Source organism: Mus caroli, unplaced genomic scaffold (genome assembly GCF_978045245.1).
Source record: "Mus caroli unplaced genomic scaffold, Mus_caroli_1 scaffold_6, whole genome shotgun sequence".
Classification (NCBI taxonomy): Eukaryota; Metazoa; Chordata; class Mammalia; order Rodentia; family Muridae; genus Mus; species Mus caroli.
Window position 1 is genome coordinate 89598086 of NW_028227261.1, and position 14386 is coordinate 89612471.

The 14386-nt window shown below is 39.6% G+C and overlaps 1 protein-coding gene across 3 annotated transcripts in view; it reads left to right on the forward strand.

The window, feature by feature from the left end:
- Positions 1-14386, forward strand: part of Astn2 (astrotactin 2) — a 1028198-nt gene that overhangs the window by 267431 nt on the left and 746381 nt on the right. For 2 of the 3 annotated variants that reach the window (XM_021160104.2, XM_029476271.2), the window contains exon 4: positions 11427-11582. The exons of the other annotated variant lie outside the window; for it this stretch is intronic. In XM_021160104.2, the coding sequence (XP_021015763.1) occupies positions 11427-11582 (156 nt within the window). The remainder of the gene's footprint in view (positions 1-11426; positions 11583-14386) is intronic. 3 annotated transcript variants of the gene reach the window in all.

Here is a 14386-nt window from a genome sequence, read left to right on the forward strand (position 1 = left end):
CTTTCTCTAGTATTTCTCTGCCTTCTACAAATAGCATGGTTGAACTTTAAGTCAGAGAACAAGAGTCACAGAGTACTTCTTGTATGTTCATGATCTATTAAAGGATGTGAAAAGAATAATTCTGATCTACTGCTTTTTATTGGCAATAGTCAAATGTGAATATGACGATGCTAAGTGTCAGCATCTACAGTGACTCAGATTACAAATACTTTAACCTATGTCTAACAGAAATGTTTTATTGTTTGCAGTTCAGAGAGGTGAGTGAGGTATTCAGTGTCACACAGTAGCTGATCTGGAACTCTAATCTTAATTTCTTGCCTCCTGATCCACTGAGTTTCTGCTTCAATGCCCCTCCAACCCCCAGTTTCATTCCTTGGATTTAAACTTCGACTTTTATGTTGCAGTGCATGACCAGCATTTTTTGTCACAGAGAAATGAGAAATTGGAATTATAAGTCATTCAGTGGAAAATTTCAAGCTTTACAGAATGCCAACTAAGCATCAATCTATTATTGACTGTACGTTTAGCTAGCCTATTCTAAAGTGTTTAATATTGAGAAATAGGATGTATTTATAGTTTGCTTGTATTATTTTCACTACAGAACCCGTGATGATTGATGTGGTTGGCTAAGATGTGTTTAAATTTGTAACCATCCTTTTGTACTGGTGTGACTTGCCTCATTTTAAAGGAGCATTGCTGAGAAATATGATTACCAAAGTATTGAGAATTCTACCACTTCTATGCTCTTCTCTTTGTACCTCTCCAACTGACCATATCATGTGTTGGTATAATATACTCCTGATTTTCCTCCCTTATTGAGTACTTTGCTAAGCATAAAGCATATGTTTATTGGCTAAGTGTCCTGTGAAGGGTAATTGTTTGTGACAAGAGTTCATGCCATGAAAAAAGGACTTCAAAGTTTCAGGTGACTGTGGCTTCTGGGGTCATCTTCACAATTTTTCTTGTACGAAAAATGTATTCTTGTTGTTTAATTATGTGAAGACAGGGAATGATGCACATGAGTGACTACAGAGGCCAAGAAAGAAGATTGGCGCCCTTCAAGCTAGAATTACAGAATGTTGTAGGTGACTGCTGTGAGTGCTGGGAACAGAACTGAGGCCATTGTGGCTGCTGAGAAGTGCAAACTCTCTTAAGGACTAAGCCATCTCTCAGTTAATTTTTAAAAATATCCTCTAAATGAATGTTGGCTCACAGTAGGATGTTTATTTTGTTTTCTCCACTACTGAAGCTACTCATTAAGCCTAGCTTCCTGGATATATTGTAAAACCAGCAATATATTTATATTTGTAGGTATCAGCAAAGCTTTGCTGCTGTGTGACCCTTGAGACTTAAGTCTCTGTGACATACCTACACTTGTTTGTTTCTGCAAAAACATGTCTATCTGTCACCACCAAAACAATGCTCCACAACAGCCTTCTCCAAAATCCTAGTGGTTCTCAATGGTCAATACTGAGAAAGTTAGTTGTGTGTCTGGGTTTTCCCATTGACTTCATGTTGGCCAGGTACAGTGTTCTAGGCTACAGGATGCCTGTTCCATGCTGCTGAGCACTGAGTGATTCATCTTCCTTTGCCATCAGCACAGCTGTGACAGCATTCCTCTTGAGAGTGGCAGATGTACTGAAAGAGTAGAGATATATGATGGATCGAGAGGAACAGATGATTACGTAGCATATACCAACTTCTCCACAGGTGATATTCGGCATGGTGAGTCAAAAGGCCATGACCAAGTGAAGGTTTAGTCTGCAAAGAGGCTGTGGCAAAGGTGTGGATTCAGAAAGAGCCTAAAAAAATGAGACATAATCGTCTATCCACTGTAGTTATTATGAAGTTTAAATTAAATGACTATTTATTTTAAAATATTACCTGCCGTATAGCAAGTACTCTGTAATTGGGAAATGTCATTATTATTGTTATTGTAATTATCTGTCTAATGAAATGCTCTTGGCAAACTGACATGGAACAATGTGGTGAATTTGGTAATTTATCAACTAGAGAAATCCAATGTAACTCTATGAGGGAGGGTGTAGAGCTGGAGATGAAGTGTGCTGGGCATAAGAGAATGCAGATTTCCTTTCCTTATAGTCCACTTACCATGAAAACAATTTCTCCTCACTGTTTTTATCTAATCAGTCTTATCATGTGCTTTAGATTTCCCAATTACTTGGGATAATATGGTTAAAGTTCAGGACTTAGTAGGATCATTCAGGTTTGTCCATCTATGCAATATGACACAGTGGGACAATGCACTGTGAACACAGCTGTATGACCATAGGCCAAAGTCATGTCCTGGTTCTGGGTTACCACATGATCAGGGTTAGGCATGAAGGGGTCTGACTGATATTGAGTGGAGACAGGGACTGGCTGACACTGCAGGACATTGGAAGGAATGGAAGGGTTTTCAAGGACACTGAATGATAATCATATTTGAACACTGTAGAAGACTGCAATCCTGAGTCCAACACCAATGAGTTCCTGAAATGAGATGTGGAAAACCTATCATGTACTGTACAAGAATCTTTGAGAGTCTGCCATAAGTGAACTTGATAATAAAGTCTATTATACTCTGTTGATCTACTTTGGGTAATTTGTTAAGAGCATGTATATATTACTACATTAAATGTTAACAAAAACATACGAAGGTATTTTTTAAAAATTCACAAACGTTTTCATTATTTACATAGTAGGTTTCATGTTTGAAGAGCTGAGGCTCAGAAATGTCACTGAGAACCTAATGGCATGAAGGTTTTAACTGTATTTACACTGTGTGCAATCAGTATACCAGCACATTTGGAATCAATGTCTAAACACAGGCAAAAGTAGTAGGGTTAAATTTTGGGGTAACTGAATAAGGATTTTTAAGTTGTAGTTTAAGGAATGAAGCAAGGGTGAGTTCAGGATACCCAGATTTCTTCTTGACTCAAAGATGAATAATCTTGATGATAAAATCATTTGTCAATATAAGCTCCAGAAACAACAAGTTTTGTAGGATTTTCCTCTACCATACATGCCCCTCCTTTTCCTCACAACACTGCCTGCAACATTGATGGCTCAGTAGCTCATAGCCTCAGGCATTTTTCTTTCCAACCACAAAGGCATCAATGAGATACATAATCAGTGGTGTTATAGTTACACAGGAACCAAGGACGCTATTTTCTATTATCTTTACCTCTTTGTTTACTATACCAGTGATGTGTTTTAGAAAGAGGTAATGTTCATTTCAATTCGCTGCCTATAGTTCCCATCTCTGAATATATCCTCCACACAGGAATAATTTCAGATGTAAAGTACAGAATGTCTATGGCCTTTCAGTATCAAGGAGCACAGAGACATACCTGTGACTGTCCTGGGAAGTCTTAGAAGAGATGAGATAATTGTAGAATTTTGGTAGTGACTAAATCCCATAAGGGTGTGCAACATATATTCTGGGGAAGCTTTGGACTTTCTATGATGAATGGGGAAAGATATTTGACGCAGTCCTATCCACTCTCAATTTTATATAAGTGTATCATGAACTGTGACAGGCACTTTAACATTTCATTTAGTTGAAAACAGTTTGTTGGAGTTCAGGCATGCATCATCTGAACACTGTAGAAGTAGATGCCATGTGGTTTGAATAAATGCCTGCCTTATAGCTAGTAAGAAGTGTGACAAAGGAAACTGGTTCATCCCAGAGCATTCTAGTATCACAGCTCACTGAAATGAAGGAGTTTTGACTTAGCTTGTCTAGACTTTTTATATTTTTTGACCCTTTCTCCACAACCAGAACTTAGTAGTGTGTGGTGGCAATGCTTTCTAGCCTTTCCAATCATCTGTCAATTCTCTGGCCTCTGTAAAATGGGAGTTCAATTGATCTAGATAGGGCAGTTGCAAGAATAATATACTGACATGGACAGGGATGGGGAACTGAGAAGTCCTCAAAACTAAACAAAGAACTACAAGCAACTAAGAAATTCTGAAAGTAAGAGACATAGTTTCCCGGGTTGGGAGAGGGGCACACCAACTGGTTATACAATATCAAATGGTCTGCTCTGAAAATGTAATGCAAATAGCAACATATACAAATATACACATAGCGTATGTAACAACAGTTAATGAAAAGGGAGGCCATGAATTTGAAAAGGAGCAAGGAGAGGTATATGGAGGATTTGAAGCAGCCAAGAAAAGAGGAAATAATGTAATTATATCATAATCTGAAAGATAAAAGAACTCTTTTTTAAGTGCTTTGCAAACAGGAGAGAAGTCCCTGTGCTAACTGTATTCCTTTTCACAAAAGCGCATTCATTTTCATTTAGAACTTCAACATGTTGGAGCCGGAAGGAATCTTGGAGACCATCTGTGCTCTGGCTAGGGAACATGAAACCAGCTCCACTCAACCTGGGAAGTATTGCACTTTGATCAAAAGAAAAGAAAATACCACAAATTTGATTCAGTCTTTCATACATGATGTAGTTTCCCCACTTGAAATAACATCCACTCCATGAGCCTGCAAGTTAAATGATAGACCCAAGATCCCATGTATAAGAAAAGACTATTCACTGACTTTTCCATTTGTATTTGTCGTTCTTCACTCATTTATCTTGTCTGGAGGCACTTGCTAGAAGATAAGCCAAACCAGGCACCAAAGGTTTAAGAAAATATATGAGAGAGAAAAAAACTAAGGAGTAAGAAAATTCTATCCATCATTTAGTCAGTCCCTGAAAGTTGAGAAGAGGCAGCCATTTTAAAAAAATAAACTTGGATTTTATTTTTTCTAGACATTCAGCTTTCTCATCTAACTAAGAACACTGGATGCTTTTTAGTTGCTTTTCTTTTCTTGAAAAGAACTCTATAAACATTAGTTCTTATTTTCTATGGGTGACCTGAGAAATGCGTGGTTCTTGGTTTTGTGTTAGGTCTATCTGAGATATACAAAGAAACTAAAATGACTTTCTTCATACTCTTGGTATCTGTGTGTATCAAGTTCAAAGTCTATAAATACAAAGAGATAAGCATTAGTGTGTGTACACATATGTACATTGTTGGTTATAGGCATTCTGTATCAATGTCTCTACCATCCATAAGTTTATATTAAGGCATTAGCTTATGTAGTCTATCCTGTAACTCATATATGCAGATAGTCTCTTTCCTTCTCAAGTCTTTGTTCTATCAAGGTCTTTAATTGATTGCATGAGGTCCAGTTACAACATGGAAGCAATGTGTTTTACTCAGAGTGTCCTGGTCTGATGATAATATCTAAAACTACCTCTATAGATTCCTGTAAAATAATGTTTGCTCATGGAAGTGAATAGGACAGCCTCCTCAAGAGATCAGAGGCTAAAATTACCCAAAAACTTGAAGGAGAGGAGGGGAGCAATGTGAATAGCATATCACTAAATATTGACGTTAAGCTGTGCTATGCACCAAAGATTTAAGAAAATGTTTAAGACAAACGGAAAGCAGAGAGATGGTTCAATTAGCCAAGTGCCTGGTGTGCAAGCATAGGAATATGGGTTTGAATCGCTAATACCCATGTAAAAGTTGGGTATGATGGTGCATATTTATAACTTCCTATAACTCATAGAAGCTGTATTTCTGGAGCTTCCTGCATGATTCACAGGTTGGTAAGTGGCTCAAAGCCTCCTCTTCCCAGCAATTGATTACTGAATTTATAATATGAGAAGGGGTCCTTAAAAATCTCATAAACTTCAGGCCTCATGCCTTAATGAGATCTTGTCAATTCAGAGGAAAGAACATTTCTATGTAGGTGAAATAGCTTCATGATATCAAGTATTAATAGTAAATGTAAAAATATCACCAGCAAGTTTATGTATTTGAATACTTAGTTCCTAGTTGATGCTGCTTGCTTTGAGAGGTCAAGTAACCTTTTAAGAGGTGGAAAAGAAGTCATGGGAAATAAGTAAGCACTGAGGTTATGATTCACAATGCTTCCAACTCTAGCCTCTTTCCTTCTTGTTAAGTACCATATAGAAAGCATTTGTAGCAAGCTCACACAGCCAGACTTAGACCTTCTAGTTGCCATGAATTCCCCATTATCATTCACTGATTCTTTATAAGCTGTTTAGCAAAATGGAGCCTTCTGCCAGTAAGTTGTTTTCGTCATGAATTCTCTAATAAGGATCAGAAAGTTAACGAATCCCATGGTCTTTCCTAACTTCACAGGACAATATGACCAATGAACACCCGTTAATTGCCTTATCTTCCTTGCATAAATCTATAATGAAGGAGACGTGCAAAATGAGATTAGAATAGACCTTGGACCTCAAGGCAGTCTTCAGAGGGGTCCAGTAAGGTCCAGACTCCATGGAAGTGCCAGCCTAGATTATCTAAAGAAAGGTTGGCCATATGAGCAGCTATGTAGGCCTGCAGAAATGGCATCCAAAGTGTAAGATTAACATGCACCTCTCTTTACACCAATCTGACTAGAGGCCCTGGGTATGAGCATGGTGCAGTGTATGGAGCTAGAACATCCATCATTATTATGTGAGTTCAAATCTCAGCTTTATGGCCTTGGAAGATCACCTAATTTCTCTGAGTCTGTGTCTACTTCTAAACAGCAGTGAATGATAGTTGCCTTTTAAACTTGTTAGGAGAAGGAAATGAGAAAACATAAAGAAATGCCAAGATCATTTCCTGGCAAAGTGTTGGTGCTTGGGAACTGTGAAATTTTTTTCTAACACATATTAGAAGTGTCTACAAAAATTAAAGACAGTGAAGGATATGCTACTGAAACTTGAACCCAAATCTATGCCCATTTCAGTGAAAGTGCATACAGACATTACTTTGTGGATGGCAGATTGGTTGTGCAGTAGAGTCTGGGTTTAGACACAGTATGTTCTGCAGGCTACATGTTTTAACTTGCCGGGTATCTGGAAATCAGTGTGCACCTCTGTGTCTTTGTAGAATTTGCAGTCTATAGTTCTTCTTCTTCTTCTTCTTCTTCTTCTTCTTCTTCTTCTTCTTCTTCTTCTTCTTCTTCTTCTTCTTCTTCTCTCTCTCTCTCTCTCTCTCTCTCTCTCTCTCTCTCTCTCTCTCTCTCTCTCTCTCTCTCTCTCTCTCCCCCTCTCCACCTCCCTCCCTCCCTCCCTCCTTCCCTCATCACACCAACCTCTCACATTCTTCTTTTACCTTCTTTCTCTGTCTTTTGACTTCCTGCTTCTCTTCTCTGCCCTGCCTCACCATTACCTTCCTGTTTACAACTATTTTCTACAATATTTGCCTCTATTACAGAGTGTGATTTTCCCTTCTACCTGTGTTCGCTTAGCTTCCTTCCTCCTCTTTCTAGCTCCTTTTTCACATGATGGGAAGCAGACCTCATCATCTCAGACCTTAATGGATCATGCCCATTACGCTTGACAATCTCTTACAGAACAGTCAGAAAGAGGCAGCAGTGCTGCTTCTCTCCTTGCTTCTTGGCCTGAGGAGATGCTCAGAACAGGCACCATCTGTTGCATTCATGCAGGCAATGGGTGAACATTTTGCTACTCTGGGCTGGTAGAGCTTAGTGAATACCCGAAGGTAACACGGCTTCTTTAGACAACTTGATATATCGATATTGAGAGAACTGTTGAATTAGGTCAGGAGGGGTGGGGATGAGGAGAGTAAAATATAGGATGACATCAGCCATGAAGAGGTTTTCATGAGCACTGCTGCCCCAAGCCTGTTTGGGCTCTTGGTGCTGTCGCCAACTCAAGATCATCCAAACAGATGGATGGGATTTGTTACATTGGGATCAAAAAACATTCAGCTCACAGGAGCAAACAGTCCCTCCCCAAGTGTTGCCCTCTGCCACAATTAGTTAAACATATGGCAGCTTAGGAAAACTAAAACATAAGAGGAGATGAAGAGCTGATGGTCAGGAATTGATGAATATCAAAGATATGGAAAAGGTGTGAAGGCCAGATAAAGAAATATGCTAGAAAGGAACAGCTAGGAAAAGGTAATGAAGGTAATTTTCACCACAATGTGGGCAATGTGAATGGCATGAAGATAAAAATATTAAGACACCAGGGCAAGGCATATATATCAGAGCTATCATAGGTGAGAAACAAAGAGACAGAGGTGGGAAAAATTGCTTTATTGATGTCCATAAATACTAGAACTGCGAAACAGGGGACCCTGACAGAATCTATAGTTGTCTAGAGTTCTAGCCTCTATCAAAAGTAAGCAACAAAATTAAAAAGGGAAATAGGAAAAGGAAAAATCTGCTGTCAAATTCTCCTTTGGTGTAACATCCTACTGCTGCGTTAGGAGCCAGATGACAGGAAGCAAGGTGATGATCCCGCCAGGGTTTCACTTGGCAGATTAGATATGGAAGGAAGTTGGAGATCTGGTGGTATGAGTAGAGAGCAGGGGACATAGGTCAGGAATACATAGATCATGTATGGCCACCATTGTGAAGAACCTAAGTCTGAACTAAAATGGGATCACCTAAATGTATACTCATATTCATTTCTGTTAAATATAGTCCTTATCTTACCTAGGTATCATCACTTCACAGTTGTTCAAACCAAGAAGAAGAGGAGGAACACTCATTGCCCTCCTTTCCTTTGCGATTTTTAAAGTATGTTACATTCTTTGGGTATTTACTATCCACTATAACCCTCAACTTGGCTGACTTCACAATGTATACTATTTCACCACTTCTCCCCATGCTCTCCATTGCTTTCTCTACTTCTCTATCTCTACTATTGCAACCCTCTCTCAGGCCACTATCAGCTTGTACTTGGACTATGTTTATGCTTTGTTCCTATGTAGTCATTCTACTTTTGTTTCTCCTCCTCTCCCCTTTCCTCTGTATGAGCATGTATAGGTACATATGTGTGGAAAGGCTGGTAGTCAGAAACTCCTTAGATCTTCATGTCTCTATCCCTTCTCCAACAGTGGGGTTACAGAAGCACTTAGTCACACCTGGCTTGTTTTCGTTCTTTTGAGCTTGCAATGTGACCTCAGTCCTCATGCTTATGAATGAGTGCATTTACGCAGTGATCCATCTCCTTGGCCCCTTTGTTAAGGAACTCTTTATTTTCCTTTGCCTATACAATCTTCTATAAATACAAATATGAGTATTCTCTAATTTGAAATAATGATCCATGCTAAAGAGGTCTCAGAGATCAAAGATTAGGGTTAGGGCCAAGGTTGAAGTTAGGCTTCTGATTCATCTCCTGTATGACCTCCTGTGGTTTGTTGTCACTTCCTTTTTTTTAGACTACATGATAACTTCTGCTACAAACTCCTGTAGCATCATTTACCACTCTAGTCCAGTATGTTTGTAATAGAGCTCATATTAATTTGCTAACTATTAAGTAAGTCATAATCATAGTCTTTTTGCATTATGGACATCACAAGGGCTACCATAATACAATACTACAAACAAAGAACTTGTTTTTTACAGATACTGAGGCAGAAAATACAACATTAAAATGGAGACACCCTTGGTGAGGTTCTCCTTTCCAGCCCACCAATATTGCCTTTTCTCTTTTTTGAAATTTCTTTTTCCTTTCCCCCCTCCCTCTCTTCTTTTTCCTTTTCTTCATTTGTCGATATCTGAACATTTCTTCTTCTAAACGTTTGAGCAGAGGCTAGCCTCCTTTTATGGTTCTGCTTACATCATTCTTTTGTGTGCATACTGAATTAAGTTTCACATAGCATTGCCTATCAGAATTATACTGCAGCCTGAGGGTATGACAGGGAACATGTAAGGGGAATCTCCTTGGATCACCTTCATAGACCTGACTTGAGAAGACTCGGGAGAAGACAGCAAAAGACAGAGTTGAGGAAGCTATAATGCCACCATATGGCTCATTTGCATTGTCAATTGTGTTTCTTAGCAATCTGATTCTCCCTGTGTCCCTGAAGATGGGGCTTCCCACAGAACCTAATATCCAAATTCACCCTCTGGTTTTGACTTACCTTGCAGACACATCTGTCTAAGTTGATATTTTTTTCCTACGAAAACAATAAGTAGGTGTTGAGAGGTTAGGGAGGTTTCTCTATCTAATCTGAAGAAATCCATCCAAAGAAAAGTGAATCTCGAGTGCATGCCACCTCATGGCATCAAGAGGTAGGAAACTGCACCTAAGAAGATATTCCTGTCCTCTGCAGATGTGGGTGGAGGGAGACTGAGTTTGAAGATTTCAAAGGCATGGCTGGCTTTGGACATTTCTCAGAACAAAGGCACTGAGGCCCTTTAGGTGTGTTCTGTTTTCTTCTTCTGGTTTCCTCCTGCTGCCTTTGATAATATCTCTCATCTTCTTTCTTAATCCTCCCTCTATTTTTTCTTTTATCATCTATAGTTTCTCTCTAAACTTCTGACCTCACTTTGTCTATCCATGGGGATTTCCTATTGGTCTCAATTTGGAAACTGAAAGTTTGGCCGTGGGTAAGTCACCACTGGGTTGTTGCACATACATTGGCAGATTCATGGGCTTGACTACTGGTTGCTGGCAAAGTCCTATGACTTGTTTGGAAGCCCTTTTCTTCCTTTGCTAAATTTGGGATGTGGACTTAAGTTAGCTGCATCCCACAATGCTATAGTTTCATCAATAAGCTGTTGTGTGCTCTCCACTGCCACTGTGCCCATTCAGAGTTACATTATCCCTGAGTGACTTATGCAGAACTCTTAGTTTCTGCCTCCTTTCCCATTTATCTGTATTTCCCCTCTCCTTCATTAGTAATAGTTAGCAGAGAGACTGGATTTAAATATGTTATCTTCTTCTTTGAAGCCATTCAGTGATAAATCTTCACCATTTAGATGAAATCTAAATTAAATCTTGTGTACAAGGTGTCCTTATTCTCATGCTTCATTGCTTAGCACATTCTGTGTGCAAACTCCATCACACCTACACTGCAATTCCTTCTCTTACTGAATAGCTTCCCTGCTCTGCCCTCAGATCATCACCCTTGCTTCTACTCTGCCTAGGACACTCTCAGCCCCAATGTTCTTCATGCCTACCCTCCTCTGCTGTCTTTTCTACTTGCTATGTATCGTTATGAGTTTGATTGCAATAGTGCGTTTTCCAAGAAGGCTGCTTTGACTTCTGGGTGGGTGAGGTGTCCTTCCTTTTTATATTCTATTTCAAAAACATTTCTTGATGTTGGAATTATATATATATATATATATATATATATATATATATATATATATATCCTACTGTATAAGAAGTTATTTGAACCATAGACTATACCTACCTTTCAATATCATATATCAAGAGCTTATTCTAATGCCTAAAATCCAGTAGATAATAGATAATGCCAACATTTTATTTGTCCTTAGCCTAGTGAGATGACCTGTAGTTGAGTGTTATTAGTGGGTCAGACACAGATGAAGTTTCAGAGACTTAAGGTGGCCAGTCCCAGTCCCCCAGAGTGGGTCAAGCCTTAACCTCAGCCCCATTGCCACCCTGTAGCAGCAGCTGAGGCGACACAGGAAACAGTGGAGTCCCTGATGCAGAAGTTCAAGGAGAGTTTCCGTGCTAACACACCAGTGGAGATCGGTCAGTTGCAGCCAGCCTCACGCAGCAGCACCTCTGCAGGGAAGAGGAAGCGGAGGAACAAATCTCGAGGTAGGAACTCCTGGTACTGAGCCAGAAGACAGCAGTCTTTCCTGTGTTCCCAGATACAAGAAACCTTGTCCAGTGCCTCCCAACTGCTCCTATGACTTGGTTACTTCCCTCCCTGTTAAGCCCCATTGAAGATAATGGGTGTGCCCCTAGGGTTAGAGCTCACCTCTCTGAGAACCATGTTGCCTCATCTGAGGATGACAATAAACACTTCAAATTTTAAAGTAGTTACAAGGGAATATAAGGAGAGCCTCGATAACCAGAACCTGAAAGCTGGTACTCTTTTCAAGGGTGTTCCTACTAATAGAACAAGAGAAGCAGTGCATGCTTGTAGAAGGCATGAGAACTATTATCTGGGACTGAAAAACAAGGGCTCCTAGGAGCACTGTTAGGAAACTACAGTTTAGAGCCCTGAAGAATAGAGTAGTTGAGAGCATAAGCATCATAGATTACACAGAACTGATTCTTTTTTTTTTAATATTTTTATTAGGTATTTTCCTCAATTACATTTCCAATGTTATCCCAAAAGTCCCCCATACCCTCCCCCCACCCCCATACCCACCCACTCCCACTTTTTGGTCCTGGCGTTCCCCTGTACAGGAGCATATAAAGTTTGCATGTCCAATGGGCCTCTCTTTCCAGTGATGGCCGACTAGGCCATCTTTTGATACATATGCAGCTAGAGTCAAGAGCTCCCGGGTACTGGTTAGTTCATAATGTTGTTGCACCTACAGGGTTGCAGATCTCTTTAGCTCCTTGGATACTTTCTCTAGCTCCTCCATTGGGGTCCCTGTGATCCATCCAATAGCTGACTGTGAGCATCCACTTATGTGTTTGCTAGGCCCGATTCTTATTTCCATTCTGATGCTGCAGCTCCTGGATCATTCCATTTAGACCTGAGGTGCAGCTGGGCTCACATTGTAGTAAAATCTCATGCAATGGTCCACATTTAGTTAGAGTAGATCTGCTCATCCTTGTCCCCCTCTTTGCCCTCTTTCCTCTGCCATCTCACATCATCATCATTTCCTCTGAGTACCTGTGTGACTCTGCATGTCGGAGGATCCCACTTGTTGTTGTTTGATTTCTGAACCTGCATGTTTGCTTGGTGAGGCCATGCTGATCTCTGGCTCATTGCTCTTCCTTGCCCCTCTTACTCCTCTCTCTACCTTAACTTCATTCCTATGTCATCTTTTGTGTGTTCAGGCTTACAAATATGACATTTGAAGCTACATGGTGTGCAACTGTTCACTGTTTCTACTAAATCTGTGTGCTCTGACCTCCACATTCCCTCTTCTGGAATTCTCTTTATGTGTCTTAAATAAATAAACTGATCCCTATAAATTATGTCTTCCCATTTACTCACCTTTAACTTATTCCAGGCAGCAGGCTAACTGATATGTACGCTGTATATGATTTCAGCAGAACCCTTTTTTAGCATGTACAATAATTCACATGTTATAGATGATCTCATCAAGACAGTAAAAGCAGCACTAGCACGTGTCAGAGGATACCCTACAACAGTGGTTTTCAACCCTTCTGATGCTGTGACCCTTTAATACAATTCTACATGTATGGTGACCCCGACCCATAAAAGTATTTTCATTGCTACTTTATAACCACAATTTTACTACTGTTTTAAACTGTAATGTAAATAATTATGTTTTCTGATGGTCTTCGGTTACCCCTATGAAAAGGCCATTCAACCCCAAAAGACGTAGCAACCCACAGGTTGAGAAGCACTAAAAGACCTCATTAACTGTGGCAGTCCTAACTCACTGTGAAGTCTCCTGGGTTTTCTTTGTCTGTGTTAGTACTGGTACCCTCTGTGTGTAATCATTTGCTTCTCTCTGACTCCTCTCGTAGATGGACAGAGTTCTTAGGGTTGTCTTCCCTACAAAGAGGGATATTTATAGCTATATCTAAATCAGTGTTTCAAAACATGGCAGAGTGGTGCTTGGTGTTTGTTGAGAGGATCTTGGTCCTAAATCTGTGAACTTTAAATCAGGATGGTGAAAAGGCAGACAAGATTGTCATATTATGGGAGATCATATATCAAAACAGAGGCAGTTGCAGAGTTTATTTCTGGAACTCATGAAGTAAGTAGCAGTCTTCCTGAAGTTTGGAATGGTGGTATGCTAATGCTAACCCAATCAGCCTCCATTTGCATGGTTTTGAAAAAGTCATTCCTTTCTATGAGTCTCAGTTTTCCAGTTCCCTAAAATGGTACTCATCAAACTAGAAGATTGCTCTAGCAGTCTAGGGAAATCGTGAAAATGCTCAGGCAGTATGCAGCCAACACACATAAATGCTGGGCTGTATGTTTTCCTGGGTTGTACATTCAGGTCACATAAAATCACACTCATGTTTACCTATACATCTTTATTTTTTTCAGGTTTACCAAGAAGGCTGTTCTGCCTTCTTATGGTTTAACACCCCATACACCTACATGGCTTCAAGTAAATTGTTTCTCTCTTCTTCAAGACCAATCTGACTTCAGTTCTTCATTCAGCCTAAACATCTTTATGTCACCCAACCCTTCAAAACTATCCATTTTATTCTTCAAGGTTTTCATAAACTATATGAAAACGATAAGACACTTGGGCAGTTTTTCATTTTACATCAGCATTTTTTTAAATGTCACATAGAGTTCTTTTGCTTCCTTTTTTTTTTTTTCTAAAATTGGTCTTTGTAATTTGTTTTACCTAGTCAGGGCAGACAGAATTTCATGTTGAGATTGTTAATGAACACACAGTAGTTGAGATAGACTGTGGATGGATACTATCCCTTGTTTGTTACATGGAGTCTCA